Here is a 20073-nt window from a genome sequence, read left to right as displayed (position 1 = left end):
ACGCCAAATGTTTCTCGTACCATACCAGATCGTACGATTTTCAATTATTACAGTTTTCGTCCCCAAAAGAAATAAATAAAAAAAAATAAAAAAAATTCGCAAGAGGAAGACCATGCATGCTCGGAAACAAACAAACAAAATATGAGACTAGCATGCAAAAAAATAAATAAAAGTATGAACATTCGCCCGATATGTTAATTGTGTGTACGATGCTTAAAGTGGTTGTTAAGCCACAATCTCATCCCCCAGATAAAAACCTGTAGCCTAGTGCCTGTGCTTTATAAAAAAAAAAAAAAAAAAAAAAAAAGCTGATTTCTACCAGTTTTAACAGTATCTTCTAGCGATTACGCAACTCCAGGCTCTCTACTCTCTCTGTCCGATATTTCCATGGACAATATTCCTCAGCTGACGTCAGCCTGGGAGGAGAGGAGCAAAGAGCCTGGAGTCACGTGATCGCTGGAAGATGCTGTGAACACAAGTAAAAAAAAAAAATCGACTTTTTATAAAGCACAGGCACAAGGATACAGCTTTTTATATGACAGAGGGGATGGTATAAGATCAGACCATTTTGACGCAGCAGGGAGAAGAGCAGAGAAGCATTAGTGAGAGCCGACAGGCAGGGAGGGGAGCGGGAGGAGGACAGAGGAGAGCTGCAGATACAAACATATGACGGAGGCACGTACTCTGACCATGGTGTCAGGGCTCAGAAGCCATTATATATCATAGTCAGCGCACAGAGGGGAAGGGTAGAAACTTGCAGGATCAGCCAGGTATTTCTGGTGTTAGAGGGGACCAAATGACACATCAAACACTGTGCTGTATAACATGCTTTAAAAGAGTAGGATCCACTTTTTTTTGGGGGGGGGGGGGGTTAACAACTAAAATGGCTGATAAGCTTTCTGCGCCTTCAAAAAATGAAAAATTTCTGACTTTGAGAGGTGTGTGTTGAAACCATTGATTGAACTTGGAGTCTTGGGTCTTTTCTGGAGAAAGGACGGGTACAGCAAGTAAATTACAAAGAGACAGCAGCCAAGCACTTCCATCAGACTCGTATGAGGAGTCAATGTAGAGAAGGCATTGGGTGGAGGGCGTCTATTAGGCTAATCTACTACCCTTGTTGACAGCAGCAGCCAAACAAAGGAGGTGGGAAGGATTGCTTTGACCAAACATCTGCTGCATCTAGAAATGACAAGACAGATGGACAGAGCCAAGTTGCACCTCTGTGGGGTCACCTTTTGGAAATGGATGTTATTTCAGCAGGAGAGCGCAGCAGCATCAGCATAAAGGATTTTAAGGAGTATATTTAAGGAAATAAAGTAGATTCCTCAAGAAGTGCAGAGTATGTCAGAAGAGTAAAATAGTGGAAGAGCAGAGTGCTTCAGCAGTACATGGTATTTAAAAAAAATAAAGCGTTAACCAGATATGCCATGGGGCCGCTAGTTACTATTTCCCGCTTTGTATTAAAGTTCATTCTCTCTTTCAGTTGCATCTAAGTAGTCTCTGCAGTGATGGTGGAACGGAAATCTTCGTTCCCAAGTCTGGTATGTATTTCACTTGAATTTCTAATTGGATGTGCTTTGGAAATAATGGAACCTTTGTGGCCAAACCAGAAAGCAACAGGTGACCTGGAGCCATGGCTACCAGCCAGCGTGGTGCGCTTTATCTAGCCCAGCTCAGATGCCACGCTATCAGCTCTGCCGCTTATCAAAGCCTGGCGCTGCGATGACAGAGACGCCAAAACTACGAATCAGGAAGGGAGACCTTCTGTCCCGAGAATTCAGAATACCAGAAATATTCTTTTATCCTCTGCTGTGAACCTTCTCTTCATGATCCCAGTCATCATCTACTCAACATTAACAAACGATACGCTTGTTTAATTGGTGCAATTAGTGTCACCGGTCTCCCGTTAAGGAGACGGCTTCCAGGGGAAATGGCGGCAATATGCAGAAACATAGGGCGATAATTACACTTTATTATTTTTTTTTTCCCTGGTGGCCCCCTGGGAAAAAAAAATAAAAAATCACTAGAAGAGAAATTGCTCTGCTAGTTAGCATTACACAGTCCCGTACACTTGTGAGGACTCCTAGGAAAACATGAATCGGAACAGTTGTGTCATTCACATGCCTCTGGGGAGCGAGGAACCATCTGCCTGCAGATTATAGGGGCACATGCTCACTTTGTCTTGGCGGGTTTGTTTTATTTTGTGCAGCTTGCCGTGGCTGCCTGGCTTATCCAGCTCCTAGCGACAAATTACAGTCAAAAAGTACACAAAAAAATAAAAAAGCCTCAAGATGGGCCAAAATTGACTAATTTGGGTACAGCTGTCCCCAGCCCCCTGCTGCTTATTTTACTCTGCATTTTCAGTGTTTTGTCTCATTTTACAGCTTTCTAAAACTAGAACTCCATTCAGGGTATTGACTGACCAACCAACCAATTAATACAACTTTACAGACTTGCCAAAGTTCTGGAGTTATACTTTCCGTTGAAGAAATCTGAATTTTTTAAAGTTTGGCCACAGGGCACGGAAGAGAGCTGCTAGCAGTTTTAATGAAGCAAAAAGTTTGTGCAAAAACTGCTTTATTGGGTCTTTAACAGCAATTTTATTATAACATTGTAAACTTAAATGGCAAAGGCACAGTAGGATTATCACGGAAGTAATAGAAAGAGAGCTAAATAGCAGATTTCCAGACTCAACAATATCCAAGCTGTGATCTAATCTAAAAATGCCCAAGCACCCCCTACTCAACCCTTCTCGAAGCACCTTGTCAACTCAGCTGCTGCTCTCTATACCGAAACTTATTTGCCTTGGGCTGTCCCAAAAAATTTGAGGTGTGGAATCTTTGGATAAATTCAGACTCCACTATATAGATGATCAAGGCGTTGGAGGGGTTGGACTTCCCATCTCATGGCAGTAGTATATTAGACCCTGGTTCGAGATGAACCTGTGAAGGTGGCCTCTTAAATTTCTGTATATCCGTGAGACTAGTTAAGGAAATACTATTGTGATCCATTAGTCCTATTGTATTTTCCTTTTCTGGTGTAGACCTGAGCAACAGATTTATAGTTAACAATCGCTCGGTTTTGGTTTGCCATTAGTAATGTGTAAATGTACCTATAAACTGGGGAATGCCCTGAGGCTATGTTTTATACTTTTTACTTAAAAAGTTCTCAATAAAGAGAAGTTGTAAAAAAAATTAAAATGGAAAAAAAAACACTGTCAAGGACCTAATTCTGATGTGTGGCGAGTGATAAAAAAACAAAAATAAACAAAAACACACACCTTTTCGCAATTAAAAAAAAAAAAAATTACTCCCTGGTGTTATACATCCAATCCAGTGACGGTTCATTGCGCTTCCAAATATGCTTATTGCCATAAAAAGGAGCCCTCCTAAAAAAAAATATGAAAAAGAACCAGAAAAATCCAAAAGCGGCTGCTGCTTTATGCTCCCGAGTGCTCCTCCTGAAAAATGAATCTCGTGCTGTAGACAAGTTCATGTTTGCAGTGGTTTATTCCTGCCATCTATAATGCACTGAAAGAGTTTTCTCCTAGAAAGGAACGAGAGTCCTAAGCCAAAAGAAAAATTCTTGCCTAGCTTTTTAAAGAAAACCTACAGCGTGGCGATAAATGTTGGTAAAATTGCATTCTGGGATATTCCCCATGAGTAGTCACATAGCGTTAATCTGTCTTGCCAAACAAAAGCGGCCAAATTTTCACCAAACCCCAGCTGTCTCTTTTTCAATGAAAGAAGGCGAGATTTACAGCGTCCAGCGTCCCTGCAGCAGGAGTATTATTTAAAAAAAAAAAAAAAAAAACACACACACACAACACAACAAGCTGCCTGAATTCATTAAGTGCACACAAAAGAGGTGCCGGGCTCTGTATGCCTCACTCCTCGCAGCTCTGAATAACTTACCAGCGTTCAATAGGAGGACAGGCATGGAGGCAAGCTGCCGAATCCACAGGAAACTTCAAGGGAGCCCCCTCCCCCCACCTGCCTGGATACTCAGCCACTTGTACTGCTCAGATGACTTACAAAAATACATGGCTAGACTTACAAAGTCTAGCCATACACGGACAGATCAGGTACTGATCTTAAAAATTTCCAACTCCTCCCAACATTTCTGCGAATCAACACATTTTCAGTTTTCCATTGCGCAGAAGTAACCCTAATTAGCTGTAAACATTTTACAAACAATGATTCTTAAAATAGGAGGGTTGTTCTGTTTTTTTTAATTCATTCACTAGTCAACTACTCAACTAGTACTCTGTACAACCAGAACTGCGGTCACCAACCACGAGAAAATGTTGGCGATCTCCAGGGGTTATGCATGCATGCATTGATAACCGATGCCTCCTCCATAGTTCGGGCACCTCTGAGAGGGAGGTGTTAGGAGTAGTGCAGAGAGCAGGAGGTGAATAAGGAGGAGACTTCCAATGGCAGTGCCGATCACAGACCAATGCCACGTACACACGATCCGAAAATCGGACGACAGATCGTCCGACTTTTTCCATTTACCAGTCGCAAGTAGAAATTGAATAGGTTGCTAAAGTCACGAAAATTTTCGTACGACAGAAAAAAAAAAAAAAATCGGAAGTGATCAGGGCTCAAGTCCTGCGGGAACGTGTGGGAACGGAGTCCCTGCACTTTTTTCACAGCAGGAACGCAGTTCCCTTTGCAGGACTAGAGCAGTCGAGCCGCCCGAGGCAATCCTTCAGTAAGCGGCGATGCCCAGCTCGAGTCACTGTCAGGCGAACCTTAGTAATCCTTTGTTACTGGCCGCTTCCTGTATATGGATTCATCGGGTAGTGTGCGGGTATTCCGTCACTTCCTCGATACCGCAATGAATCCATATACAGGAAGCGGACAGTAACATAAAGGATTACTAAGGTACAGTGGATCGAAAAAAACAAAAAACATGCGGTTTAGTAATTATGCATATGAGCGTATCATTTTGAAACTTGGGTGGAAGTTCCCACACTTTTTTCCCCAGGACTTGGCCCCTGGAAGTGATGTCATGTGTTGTAATGTATTTTCAGACGACAACTGTACTGACCAAACAAAAATCGTACGATCTGGTATCATACGAGGAAAATTTTCATGCATGTCCGATAAAATAATATCGGATGAACCGTCATGATCGGCTCACGGAAGCCCTGTACCAACGATCCGATTATCGGATGATTCTTCCTCGGACGACATGTTTCGTACAATATTTGGATCGTGTGTACGTGGCATAAGGGAGGGAGTATGGAGCTTGAGCACGTGGCTGAATCAGGAGGCAAGATCCAATGATGAGCCTGTGTAAGGCCCCTTTCACACGATTAGTTTTTCAGGCGTTTTAGCGCTAAAAATAGGGCCTAAATACCGCCTGAAAAACTCCTGCCCTGCAATCTCAATGTGAAAGCCCGAGGGCTTAGACACTGGAGCAGTGTGTTTATCGCTCCTCCACCGCTTCTTCCCACTGAAAGCAATGGGAAACCGCGGCAGTACCGCCGTGAATGCGCCTCTGCAGAGGCGCATTGCGGGCGGTATTAACCCTTTTTCGGACGCTAGGGGGGGTTAAAACCTCACCGCTAGCGGCCGAATACCACTGCAATTCCGACGGTATAACGCCACTATACCGTCAGCGCACCTCCCGCCCCAGTGTGAAAGGTGCCTAAGGCAGCAGTGTGTTGCAGAGTACGGGGGATAAGGGTGAGTCAGTGTGAATCAAAATTGTGAGTTTAGTGGTCCAAAAGGTTGGCAACCACCGATTTAAAATGTGGTCACCAGTTGATTGTGCAGCCACGATCGGTTTTCCTAACCCAGCAACACTTGGGCCAACAAGTGTAGGCATTGTAGCAGCTTTTCTACTACACCTTCCTACATTAGGACTAGGCTAGTATTTACTGCACTAGAGACAGACAAGCACCCCAAGAGACATAAATAGCACTTGTACTGTATGTGCAAATCATGTATGCCTTGAAAACGCCACTTAGGACAAACCACCACCAAATCTGCCTGAGAGTGACAAAAAATGACATCAACCAACCTGCATTCTGTCCCGCTGGAGTCACACTTCCCATTGTTCAAACACGTTTCGCCAGCCTGTGTACACCTTAAACCTGAAAAAAATAAAAAGGAAAAATATAAAATTAGAAACATTTAATATCATTTAATCATTTTTAGTCATGTGTTCTCTAATCAGCTTGTAAGGTTTTTGGTAATGGTCATGTCTAAAAAATGTGACTTTTTCCTCTTTTTAATCTTGCTGTCAGCGGTTTGAAGATCTCCCGTCAAACATGGAAGCTACTGTTCAGGAACTGAACGAATACGGTTAAAATAAAAAATTTACATCTGGAATATTTTTTTCCCCGGACCATGATATATCTGCAGTTTGGTCATCCTTACTGTCTTCATAGTGTACAGAGTCAGTGGACATATATAGGTTCAGAATATAGGAACATTCAGTTTGCTTAGAGCCGAGGCCTTGAGGTTGTTCGCTCTAGGCAGCAACCCAAGGTGTGAACACAGCTCTACCAAATCTGCATACAATTTCAGGATTGCAAGGTGTGAATGATCTAGTAAACTGTAATGGACTTTTATCACCCTGAAACTTCTCACTAATGTGCTACTTCCTGCAATAGTGAAACAAAACAACAAAGATAAAAAGAAGAGGAAGTGGATAATTGACCACCAGGGCAGCCATGTTTTGGTTTGACACCATGAAAAATTTGTATATTTGTCCATCTTTTTAGCCCCCCCCCCCCCTCCCATCAAGTACTTTGATTTTCCACCCCATTCATTTCCAAACAGAAGTAAGCTCTTGACGTTTCCTTCACATTCTCATGTCTGAAACCACAAGGATGGAACCAGCAGTTTTGTTTTCAAACCACAGACGAAGCTGCTCAGATCTACCTGTATGAAGAACACTATTGTACAGGAAGTGTCATGGCACATGGGGGCTGAACACAACCGTCAGAATACAAGTTATATTTACAGAAAGTCCTCACGTGTTTGACCTGCCATGCTAAAACTTGAAGACCTGCAAGAGCTGGTTAGGCACAGGTTTAACAGTATACAAATGACCCATCTGTTCCTGTAAAGGGGTCGTAAAGCTTTGTTTTTTATTTTCTAAATAGGTTCCTTTAAGTGAGTGCATTGTTGGTTTACTTACCTTTTCCTTCGATTTCCCTTCTAAATTTTTGTTTCTTTACTTCCTGTTCCTCCTCGGTAAGCTGTTCTGGCTGACTAACCTCCAGCCACAACGGCTCGGATGATGGGGGCAAGCTTACTGAGGAGGAACAGAAATTCAGACAAAGAAAAAAAAATATAGAGAAGGGGAATCGAAGGAAAAGGTAAGTGAACCAACAATGCACTAGCTTAAAGGAACCTATTTGGAAAATAAAAAAACAAACCTTTTGTAAATTGTAACCCAGTAGATACTCCAAGTGGTCTCTGCTTGTATATGGCAATGCCAATAGACACTCAATATAGCCAAAATCACCCAATTACCACAGCTAGCTGTATACACCTAAATCATTCATTGATACAACAAGGGTGCAGAACTGGCCTCAGTCATTAGGGGTTAAATCCATAGTCATTGTATTCGCATTCAAAGCGCATCGATAACTGCCCAGCAAAATCCCATTACATTCCACCAATCAGTACACATGGCATTTCAGGGGCTGTGTTTGACCCACTTTTCATTGCTCTTCATTTATTTTGTTGCAGCATGTGTCAAGGCATGTTTAACTGCAGGAAAAACATTGCATTTTTATGTCAAATGCTGCATTTTTGTATTTGAATGCAAAACATGTTTTTTGACTAGATTGTCATCACCATGACCCTTACACTTATAGTCATATGGCACATGTATTGTGTATATTAGGTGTCATATAATAGGACTGTGGACAGTTATTTCCTTTTTGACAAGCGATCTAGACGTTTTTATAATCCATGCCTAATCTTGCACATGTGATCACTCATATATGACTGCATCATAGTGCAAATGCCATCCCTTCCCTCTTCTTCTTATGCATGGTGCAAAGTACTTCCAAAACTTGCAGAACTATTTCAAACACTACGCATGGCCGACACTCATAAAAGTGACGCGACAGCACTAAGCAGATATACAGACATCCTATAGGCCAGTGTTTCCCAACTCCAGTCCTCAAGGCACACCAACAGGTCATGTTTTCAGGCTTTCTATTATTTTGCACAGGTGATTTGATCAGTTTCACTGTCTTAGTAATTACCACAGCCGTTTCATCTGAGGGAAATCCTGAAAACATGACCTGTTGGTGTGCCTTGAGGACTGGAGTTGGGAAACACTGCTATAGGCAACTTAGATCACAACGACAAATACATTAACCAACCATATTGGTCTCACGGGCTGAAGCTCAGTTGGTTTGGATTTTTTGTGTTCAGTTCCTATTAGGCTGACCTACACCAGATTTTCATCTGTCAGATCAACATTACCTTCTAAAACTGAGTTTTTGGTTGAACTAGATGGACTTTTTTTAACCTATGTATACTTCTCAGAGCATGGGTGCTAAACATGTGCCCTCCAGCTCGGGAGCCACAAGTTTAGCACCCATGCCTTAGAGCTACCTACAGAAATAGACACCAACAGTCCCAATAATAGGACCATGACGGTCTTTTTAAAGGGGATTTTAGTCTTGGGTGTGTAGGTACGTTTATCCTTGAGATAAGGTTTAGGACTGTTCAAATCTTTTGACGTGCTTAATGGAGCTATACGAAAATGCACGGCAAGATTAAAAAAAGAAATATCGCCTTGCATTCAGATTATCTGTGGCTACTTTTAGAAGATAAGGCCCATCTCTTTGGTGCCTTGACAATCTGTCCTGAAGTGCCCATCACAAAGGGGTGGGGGAGGGGGTAGGGCACGAGCAGCCACCCCCACCCCCCATTTCCCTCTAGGCTACTCCTGAGAAAAACGCAACAGCTGCACAGCGAGTCCCATTCTTCGCCACCAACAAAGGAGAGGAATCAGAGCTGGTCATTGTGAACAGTGAAACACACCTCTCCGGCGTATTGTTCAGCACAGGGCAAGTATCCACGTCCACCTCCCCTGTCACTTAATACCTGCCACAGCGAGATGGGGGGTGTAATGACCCCCTGTTATGTGAACACACTGCCTCCTATGTCTGCCTTCTGTGGAAGGGGGGCATCAAAGAGGGAACCTGCTCGAGCAGGAATAAATCCCGCCACAAAAACTTTTCCTTGCTGGCTGACAACTTTTTAAGCTGTAGGAAGCATCAAAAGGCATCTTTAATCAAAAGTCATTCAATAAAAAACAAACCAACAATGGGTACAGAACAATTTGGATCCAATTAAAAGCAGGCCAGTGATGGCAATATTGAGATTAGCAACGGATGAGCTGACACCCTATTATAATGTGCATGCAAAGCTTTTTTTTTCTCAGCAGGAACACGGGGAACGCAGTTCTGAATGTATGGAAGGAGTGCTGAAGCATCTACTGATGCCGACTGCTGGGGGATCTATTGTAGCTGGAAGGGATCCATTTTTGCACAGCGGGCTGGGGATAGATTGGGCCTATTGTTGCTGGGGAAGTCTATTGTTATTAGTGGGGGAGCTATTGTTGGTGGGGGTGGGTGTAATGTTGCCAGGGGGTCAGTATTTGCTGGGAAAGATCTACTGGCAAAGGTATATTGTGCTGGGGAATTTCTTGATGATGGTGGTCCATTGGGGGGGGGGGGGGCAGCTGTTCTTTCAGAACTGGCTGCATGTACAGTAAATATCTCATACGGTGCATGTTTAGGAGATGTTTACACTACCTATAGGCAAGCCTTATTATAGGCTTACCTATAGGTACAAGTCAGAGATGGGAGTTTACTCCCACTTTAACAAATCCCATACAAGTTACTTGGCACAAAAATATTGGTTCTGTATTCTCTAAAAAGGATAATACTGGGAGCTGAGCAAGGGGTGGAACCAAGGAACGGTCCTCATAGGTGGGTAGGTGGGTAGAAAAAAGGGGCGATTTAGAAAGGGGGGAGCTCCTGCACCTATTCTTTGAGAAAAAATGCCCTGTGTGCATGTGTCTATCTCCTACTTCCACTACATCACATTGCCTGCATGGTATCACAACAGAACTTTTGTAACCAGTTTAGACTTGCTCAGTGATAGGATGTTTAGAAAATTAAGTGACTTTAGCTTTTAGAATTTGGGGATCAAACTTTTTTAATCCACAAAAACATTGTTTGCAGCCAGATACAATGTCAATGGCGTTTAACCCAAACCTTTATTTTTGTGTTTTTCAAAAACAAAGCTGAATAAATAAGCGCATTGATAAAATGAAATGCTAATTAACATTCAACCAATATGAAGATTCTGGATTTATGCTCAAACGTTTTCAAAGTAGTGTATAATCTGATATCACGTGATAATCTGGGTGTCTGCCACAAATGGAAGATCTGCTTGGATCTGAGAATGTGTGTAGAAGGTCGGTCAGTCATTTTGAAACAGCAGTTAACTGTCTACAGTCAGACAACTTGAAAAAAAGAAAACACAGCCAGTTTTTGCAAGCTTGAAGATTACAGATCTTGCAGGAACAGATAAAAAAGGAAGGAAGGTACACATGCTTGATTTCACTTCTCTCCTCATGAAAGATGCCAGAAAAGACCAGAATAAAAAAGGGTCAAGTGAGGTGCCAGGGAGACCACAGGCAAGGGCTGATGGTGCTGGGGAGATCCCTGGTGGGGCAGCAGGTGCCGACGAGAGCCCTGGAGGAGGCAGCAGGCGCCGGGGGGGCCCTGGAGGAGGCAGCAGGCGCCAGGTGGGGGGCCCCTGGAGGGGGCAGCAGGCGCCAGGTGGGGGGCCCCTGGAGGGGGCAGCAGGCGCCAGGTGGGGGGTCCCTGGAGGGGGCAGCAGGCGCCAGGGGAGGGGGGGGCACAAAGTAGCAGCGGGTAAGAGCTAGGCACTCACTGCAACATATCCATGTGCCGCAAATTCAGCCTTTACCTTCAATAATTCTCCACCTCCCCTATTGTATTAAAAAAAGTTTTATGGATGTTTTTTAACGTGATAAAAAAGCTGTTGTGTTATAGACATTTGATGCTTTGGAAAGCCAATTCCCTCACATTCCAATAGATTATCATTATCTAATTATGCAAGAAATTGTCATTTCCTGCACTGTTCATGAATATTTCCAATATACAGGCCAATCCTCCTGCAATTTAGCTTCACTTGAACTTTGACCAGTCTTTGTATGAAAACGTTAAAGGAAATCTCTGAAACCCTTCCCTGGAGACGGCCATTGGTGGCAATGCAGGGTAGGAAGCATCACTTCTAGCAACAGGCCTGACCGAATCTGGCATTGCTTGGAGGACTGACCATGATGTCCTCCCATGTTGGGTGAACTGACCAGGATGTCCTCCCATGTTGGGTGAACTGACCAGGATGTCCTCCCATGTTGGGTGAACTGACCAGGATGTCCTCCCATGTTGGGTGAACTGACCAGGATGTCCTCCCATGTTGGGTGAACTGACCATGATGTCCTCCCATGTTGGGTGAACTGACCATGATGTCCTCCCATGTTGGGTGAACTGACCATGATGTCCTCCCATGCTGGGTGAACTGACCATGATGTCCTCCCATGCTGGGTGAACTGACCATGATGTCCTCCCATGCTGGGTGAAATCCTAGTCTAAATCTCATTAGTAAAGTTATGACAGATTCCCCTAGCGATTTAATCTGCAATGCTCCTTGCAGCCATGGAAATGAACACGCCTGAACGCAGCAATGAAACTTGATGGAGATAACTTGTGCCGGTCACAGTTTCATTGGAACACACAGGCAGGCCCTCTGCTTGCCCGCTAAATCCCAGCTTAGCCATTAGAGAAAATGCTTCTTCTTACCACCCTAAACAGGGCGTAAATCACCTCTAAAATAACAACCTTTTCTAAAATGGGACATAACTGGTGTCTCTGTGTATGCCAATTCTGTGCTGTTTACACTTTACACAAGACTTGTAGCAAGGCTGTTGTTACTAGAACCAGTCTGAAATTCCTTCTAAACTGCTAAAACAACTCTGCCATTAACCCCCGCTCTGCTAGATGGAACAAGGTATACTACATTTCTTAAGTTCAGGGCTGGGTGGTCTACACTCTAGCCATAGAGGAGCTTACAGGTATTTGGGCACTTGTAGTTAGTGCCAGGACAACGCCATCTAAAGCTAAGGGTGAACATGCCAATCTGCGCCCATGTATGAGCTTTGTGTGTCAGCAAATATCCCCCCACCTCACAAAAAAATTATTGAGCACTAATCGGCAAACTTACCCCTCATAGAAAAATTCCCCCTCCTGAAAGAACAAATTTGCCCCCTGCTGAAATCCACCCTCCCAGCACAAATCTTTGCCCTCCTCATTCCCCAAATCCTCCCAGCACAACCCCCACACCCCAAAACAAAAAAAGAAGATCACCCCTTGTAGTACAAATCCTCTACCCTTCAAAATGTCACCTCTGAATATTTATCCTCTACGCCCCCCCCCACCCCAATTAAAAAATCCCCCTCCCAGCACAAATCTACCCCTCCTAGCACAAATTATCCCCCCCCCCCAAAAAAAATGTCCCCTCCTAGCACAAATATCTCCGAATCATCCCTACCAGCAACAACCCCCCCCCCCCCACCAAAAAAATAAAAAACATTCCCCCTACCATATCATCTCCTCTAGCCCAAACCAGCCTATACCACCACTCCTAGCACACCTCTCCCCCACTTTTTTTGTTTCCTAGAATAACCCTTACCCCCAGCCACCCCCAATTTCCCCCATCCCCCTCCCTCCTTGTGGTGCCCCCTACCTCACATGATACCACAGTGCCCAGGGCAGCCCCCCCTCTTGCTCACCCCTTGTCCCAGCCTTACTTGTAGTTCTTCAAACACTGAGGATTCTCAGCAAGGCACTTCTCATAACGTTTTCAAATTCTACAAATAATTCAAGCCAAAAATCACCCAACTTTCTTCTCCAACATTACGGACTTTCTAATCTTGGCTTGGACAGTTACATACCTCCCCGAACGGCATAAAAAAAAAAAAAATATTATGGGGAAGGTGTTTTGTGGTGATCGCTATTCTGTACATTGCCCCCTTGCCTAACCTCCTAATTGCACAAACCTGTAAGATACTTTTTAAAACTTGTGGCCTGACCACTAGGGGAGCTGTTCCATTACAAATCCCACGATTAGACAATTCAGCATGGATCTTCCAATCTCTCTATGAACACTATTTAAAGGGAAATGGAGACAGACTGGATTGTGTGCTACAGGATACATGAAGATAAAGTCAGCAAAATGGCTCGTTAGATAGTAATGAGTATATTCTCAATTTTAGTTTTGTCTACAGTCACTATGACTGGAAGCGAAAGTCTGAATGTCAGTACAGGGGGGGGGGGGGGGGGGCGGGCGATTTCTCGTCAGACAAATAAAAAGCAGAAGTAGTGCTGTCCCCTGGTCTCACTGCAGTCAGAAGAGACAGTACAGGAAACCCTCATAGGGGAGCAGACAGCCAATGCTCCTGCCATCTCTGCTTATACTGTCACAAGGCCACGTGATTAGAAGCATTAATTACCTGTCCAAAACCAGCCAATGACAAGCTTTGGCATCAAAAGTTATCTAGTTTATTTATCACTGACATATTCTGCAGCAGTGTACTGAGCCACTGACATTTTTCCTTCCAGGACTGAGCCTTTGTAATGATGTGTAAGCACTGCTAGGTCCAACAGAACTTCCTCAGGGGGTGTGTCCCTGACAGCCAGGGCTTACAGGAAGTGGTCATAGGTGTGCGCAAGTCTGCCGATATGGTTTCGGCTAACGAGAAAGCTCCCTTAAGGACTGCGCAGGCGTAATCCTTGCCGACGGAAATCTCCGAACCTCGGCCGGCATCCAGGGCGTCGTGGATTTTGAGGAAAGTGGCCCGCTCGCTCGGCCTCCTGGCTCTTTTTTTTTTTTTAACATCCTCCAATCCACAGGGATGTTAAAGAATGAGCCTGGATGCCGGCCGAGGTTTGGAGATTTCCGTCGGCAAGGATTGTGCCTGCGCAGTCCTTAAAGGAACTTTCTCGTTAGGGGAACCTTAACGACAAGTCACCGGCATTACCAAAAGGTCAAACACACATGCCTTTCTCTGCGGCCTCAGCTGCACAGGGCAGTGAATAAAGGGGAAGTGCTCTGTGCTGAGCGGCTTCCTGTTCATTCACAAACTGAAGCATAGCAAACATTTTACTATGCTTCAATTATGAATGAACACAGTGAGTGGGTATGTTCTTTTAGAAAAGGACAGCACTGGTAAATTACATATGTACTAGTGTCTTCTCCCACTCCCCATCCTGAAACAACCCCTGCAGCAGCCGGCAGGAGAGGAGAGAAGCCAGCAGCATAGTGGGGTGGAGTGGGGGTGCAACGCCTGGGCAGTAGGGGGAATCCACACTGCATGTAGTTATAAGGGTGTGCCCAAGCACACCCCTTGTGCATGCCTATGGAAGTGGGTTGTATGGAGCTGGCTGTCATTCAAGCCCAAAAAGGATTGGCAAACAGGTCTAGAATCTGCAAGTATATGGGGGTCAGTGCTGGAGAGGAGGTGAGATTGCAGCAAAAATAAATAAAAAAAGTTCAGGTATAAATACCTTTGGCATAATCTGCAGTGCTGTACAGAGAACACTGAAGGAGTCACATCAGTCTTTGCACTGGGGGAGTTTACACCTGATACATTTATATAGCGCTGACACGTTCTACAGATCTGTGCAGACAGCAGCCAATCAATCACGCCAGCCCAACATTTGATTATGGATCATGGCCAAAAAAATTACTAAAGGATACAGAAATTCTTCAGCACATTCTGGGCCTTCTAATAAGTTGCCTGAATGCAGAACTGTCTCTGTAAAGCACATTCTTTCTATCCTGTGTCTGGTGCAAGTTATAGAAAGAATTGGGGGCACAACCACTTGCTATCACCCAAAGAAGCAATTTTGTGCATCGCCCCCACTGTGTGATCAATACATTAGATGGAACACACAGCGCTGCATTCACATGGAACAATCCTTCAAAGTTTCCAAGCTGACCTTCCTTTACATGCTGGTCTCTTAGCCTCATACTCCATGGGTGCTCATCAACCTGTGGCCCTCCAGCTGTTGTGGAACTACAAATCCCATCATGATTTTTGGGAGTCAAGCTTGTAAGGGTCAGTATTGCAATGCCCCATGGGACTTTTGGTTCCCGCAACAGCTGGAGGGCCACAGGTTGAGCACCTATACGAGTCTAGCCAATGGTCTTTTGTCACAGTCACTAGTGGGTGATCAAGTACAGTTGCCTTACAATGACCAATCCAGTATTCAACATAGCACCATTTTGTGAAAAAAAAAAATGACATAGCACCAACATAAGCCAGAGTGCTGTACACACAGAGCCCCGCCAATCAGAAATATCACCTTTTGCGCCATCAAACGTGAACTAGATTCTGGTCCGTTATTAAAGTCAATGCAAGGATTACCAACTACTAGAGTGTGTTGTGTAATGTGTCTCCAGAACATCACACAGGAGGCCTGTGATCCCAAGAACACCAGGGGTTAAACCCTGAAGAGGGGGGTGTGGCAGGGCAAGTGGTTGTAAACCTTGGCACAATGCCAACCCTGAATACTACAGCAGATATAAATAACAAAGACTCAAGAGTGGCTTTTTAGTGTTGACACATCTAATAAAGACATGCAGAACAAGTCAATATTTCAAAGTTTTAAGACAACAAGAGACACAACTTTAGGGATACATGCACCTGCTCACAAAAGGGGTGCAACCACTCTGCTAAAGCCTGACAGGCATGCACGCACTTGTAGTTCTCCAGCAGCTTGCTTATAAAGAACATACAGAGATCATTTCAGAAAATTATTTGTCTGCAATATTTTGAACAGATTCTGCTACACAACGATGGCGGCGGGCCACAACGATGGCGGCGGGCCACAGCGATGGCGGCGGGCCACAGCGATGGCGGCGGGCCACAGCGATGGCGGCGGGCCACAACACTGCTTTTTGTTCCTAGAAGCTGCTTAGAACTCTAGGAGTAGATGAGGGCCAGACACATCCACAGGCCAGGCTGCTGACAGGACTTATGTTTTCTACACTTTATCATAGCCAAAAAACAAAAACATGCCTAGGACTGAACTGACTTCTGGCTCTTTAGTCTACATAACTGTCTACACTTAAAGGGCCAGTTCACCCAGATCGGTACTCCATTTATGGAAGGAATAGAAGTAGATTGGATCATCACCGATCTTGGGATTCTAGAAGATGAACAATCTACAGCAGTGGTTCTCAACCTCAGGCAGCCCCCAACAGGCCATGTTTGCAGGTTTTCCTTTATCTCGCAGAGATGCTTTTAACCAGAAATTCCCAAAACATGGCCTGTTAGGGGTACTTGAGGACTGAGTTTGAGAACCACATCTACAGAACCGTCCTCCATAACAATGAATGGAGAAATGTCATCAGCACACCGAGGATTCCTCAGAAGGGTCCAAAGATTTACTCAGATGGCCACAATGTACAGATAGGCAACAATGAGGTACATGAAAAGTCAGGTGCATGGGAGGTGGTGAGACAGGTGAGGAGATCTTACTGCAAGAGTCCCTCAAGATACAAGACATTTGACTGCTCAACCATCAGTGTGCCAACTTAGATGCCAATTTACAATCACTGGGTAAACCATCAGAGTGTGTTCATAAGCCCCATCTCTCTATGACTGCTACAACTGAACCCTGGGACTTGGGCAGGGCCGTCTTGAAAGCATCATGGGCCTCTGGGCAAAGCAATGCTCTGGGGCCCCTACAATGATGAGAGTGAAGGTAAACAGACATCAAGTAGGTAGGAGGCAGACTGCATCCCCTGTGTATCTATCACTCTCAGTGCCATCATGGGGGCCCCAATTTCGGGGCAGCGTGGGCTCAAGGACCAGCTGCTTTGGGGAAAGCGCAGTGCCCAGGTGTGCCCTCTCATTAAGACAGCCTTGGGGCTCCCCAAAGCAAACCTATCTAAGGACTCCTGGACAGCTCCGGAGACACCATGCACACAGTCTGACACCCCCCTAATCTCTGTTTCACAAACGTTGTCAGCGACCTACGGGAAGAAACACAACGAAAGCAGCACACGGCGCAACCACAAGTCTCCTTCCCAGCGCTGTACTTTCCACTCCATCTCAGCAAGTCAGTCCTGAAAGTCACAACACCTCCAACATGAGGCACAGGACAGAAAACCACAGGCAGACAAGATTTCAAACTACACTGAAGAGTTTCCATAGGAAATGGGGACCACTGGATGCTGCACAGGTCCTCAGATCAGCAGCATTGCAGTGAGTAGTAGATACCTAGAAGGAGGTCCCAGCAAAGGTAAAGGGCCACTAAGCTGTGATAGACTAAAGATGGCCACACACTATACAATCTGAATGAACAATCTCTTTTAGATTTGCCAGAACTTTGTGATAGGAGGGCACACCTAAACATCAGATTTAATGTGTATCCAATCAGGCAGGCCCTTGTACTACATAGTGGATAATGGTGTGTGGTCAGCCCCTGATGGACCAACTTCATCGGTCTGCTTAGATGTCTTACTGCAGGTAAGTAACTAATAAGACTGTAATCAGGGGAGATATATATATAATAGAGATTAACACATTTGCTATGAATAAATACAGATGAAACCAATATCTAAGAAGCCCCCAGGTCGCAGTGTGCCACCCTCTCTAGATCTCAGTGTGCCCCTCCTCTCTAGATCTCAGTGTGCCCCCCCTCTCTAGATCTCAGTGTGCCCCCCCTCTCTAGATCTCAGTGTGCCCCCCCTCTCTAGATCTCAGTGTGCCCCCCCTCTCTAGATCTCAGTGTGCCCCCCTCTCTAGATCTCAGTGTGCCCCCCTCTCTCTCCAGGTCGCAGTGTGCCCCCCCTCTCTCTCCAGGTCGCAGTGTGCCCCCCCTCTCTCTCCAGGTCGCAGTGTGCCCCCCCTCTCTCTCCAGGTCGCAGTGTGCCCCCCTCTCTCTCCAGGTCGCAGTGTGCCCCCTCTCTCTCCAGGTCGCAGTGTGCCCCCCCTCTCTCTCCAGGTCGCAGTGTGCCCCCCTCTCTCTCCAGGTCGCAGTGTGCCCCCCTCTCTCTCCGGGTCGCAGTGTGCCCCCCTCTCTCTCCAGGTCGCAGTGTGCCCCCCTCTCTCTCCAGGTCGTAGTGTGCCCCCCCTCTCTCTCTCTCTCTCCAGGTCGCAGTGTGCCCCCCTCTCTCTCCAGGTCGCAGTGTGCCCCCCTCTCTCTCCAGGTCGCAGTGTGCCCCCCTCTCTCTCCAGGTCGCAGTGTGCCCCCCTCTCTCTCCAGGTCGCAGTGTGCCCCCCTCTCTCTCCAGGTCGCAGTGTGCCCCCTCTCTCCAGGTCGCAGTGTGCCCCCCTCTCTCTCCAGGTCGCAGTGTGCCCCCCTCTCTCTCCGGTTGCAGTGTGCCCCCCTCTCTCCAGGTCGCAGTGTGCCCCCCTCTCTCTCCAGGTCGCAGTGTGCCCCCTCTCTCCAGGTCGCAGTGTGCCCCCCTCTCTCTCCAGGTCGCAGTGTGCCCCCCTCTCTCTCCGGTTGCAGTGTGCCCCCCTCTCTCCAGGTCGCAGTGTGCCATCTCTCGCTCTCTCTCTCTCTCCCCATCTCACACAGTGCTGGATGAGATGTTGCCACTGTATAACTTATTTACAAACAACTAGAAAATGTTTCCAAATCCTCCATCAAACTTCTACAATGTTGCTCATCCTCCTCCTCAGCTCAGGGTTCACGTCCCACAGACATGTTACAACATCAGCACAACGGTCACCCAGCATCAGATTGCTAGCTCTTAGGTCCAGGCTCCTTAGCCATACCTTGTGTGTGGAGGACAGTCAGTGATAGCAGCAGCAGTGATCCCGCAATGTGACCCATTCCTCCTCCTGGTAGTATTAGGGTGACATAGGTGTACAATGTATCCAGCAGCAGCAGAGTCCCCGATCCCCAACCATCCACAGACAATCCAGCCCAGGCTCTCCTCTTCTCTCACTACTTCCAATGTCTCCAGCCACACTCCAGCACGAATCAATCCGCCCGCTCTCGCTCTCTCACTCGTGCAGCGCTCAGCGGGTGAATGGAGAGGCAGGCAGCTGTGCGGGGCAGGCTGTGTGCGCGCTGCGTCCCGTCTGCTTCCGCCAGCAGAGGGGGGAGGAGGGACTACTTCCCCTGAAAGTTCACAAAAACTTTTGGTGCGCTGTGTGCAGGCGGAGGGATCCGGAGGGCTCATTAGCATGTGAATGGGAGTGTGGAGGGCAGTCGCCAGGCAGCTGCTTGTGGGCATCTTGGTGGCTTTTGTCTTGTAAGAGAGAGGGGGGAGGGGGTGTGTGGAGTGCCGCACAGCTTCTGGGGGCACAGGGTAGGCTGAGGACAGCTGACCTTCCCCCATCATGTCCTGAGCCAGGGGACACCGAGGTCCTGGGGGGCTTTTGTCGCAGCAGATATATAAATGTCTTCTGGAGCTTTGTAGTGGTGGTGGATATTATATATATATATATATATATATATATATATATATATATATATATATATATATATATATATATATATATATATATATTGTATTATTATATTTAAATGTAAGATTTATTTAATGTTATGTACCTTATAAATATATAATTTATTTTATATAACTTATAAATAATTTTATACAATTTTCTTTCCTAATATTATGTATTTTTTAATAATAATATTATTAATAATAATAATAATATATATATATATATATATATATATATATATATATATATTTAAATAAATTTAGCTTATGCAAATATAATATTTGTAATATTTTATATAACTTACGAATATATAATATCTACAATATTTTATTATATTTAATATAATTTATATAACTTATAAATATCTAATATTTATAATATTTTATATAACTCATAAATAATCTTTATAGTAAGTATTTTAAATAATATTGATTTATATTTTTAAATAACTTAACAATATATATTTATAATATTTTATTAATATATTTTAATATATTTTATATAACGTATGCATAT

The 20073-nt window shown here is 45.1% G+C and overlaps 1 protein-coding gene across 1 annotated transcript in view; it reads right to left on the bottom strand.

Moving 5' to 3' along the window:
- The window catches only part of NOTCH1 (notch receptor 1), an 84061-nt gene extending 64910 nt beyond the window's left edge, over nucleotides 1–19151 (bottom strand). The window contains exons 1-2 of the mRNA XM_040324109.1: nucleotides 18877–19151; nucleotides 6034–6106 (exon numbers count right to left, since the gene is read on the bottom strand). Of these exons, the coding sequence (XP_040180043.1) occupies nucleotides 6034–6106; nucleotides 18877–18934 (131 nt within the window). The 5' untranslated portion in view covers nucleotides 18935–19151. The remainder of the gene's footprint in view (nucleotides 1–6033; nucleotides 6107–18876) is intronic.
- Between the last annotated feature and the right edge of the window lie 922 nt (nucleotides 19152–20073).

Source organism: Rana temporaria, chromosome 9, assembly GCF_905171775.1.
Source record: "Rana temporaria chromosome 9, aRanTem1.1, whole genome shotgun sequence".
In the NCBI taxonomy this organism is placed as follows: domain Eukaryota; kingdom Metazoa; phylum Chordata; class Amphibia; order Anura; family Ranidae; genus Rana; species Rana temporaria.
This window is presented reverse-complemented; position numbering and strand designations above follow the sequence as displayed.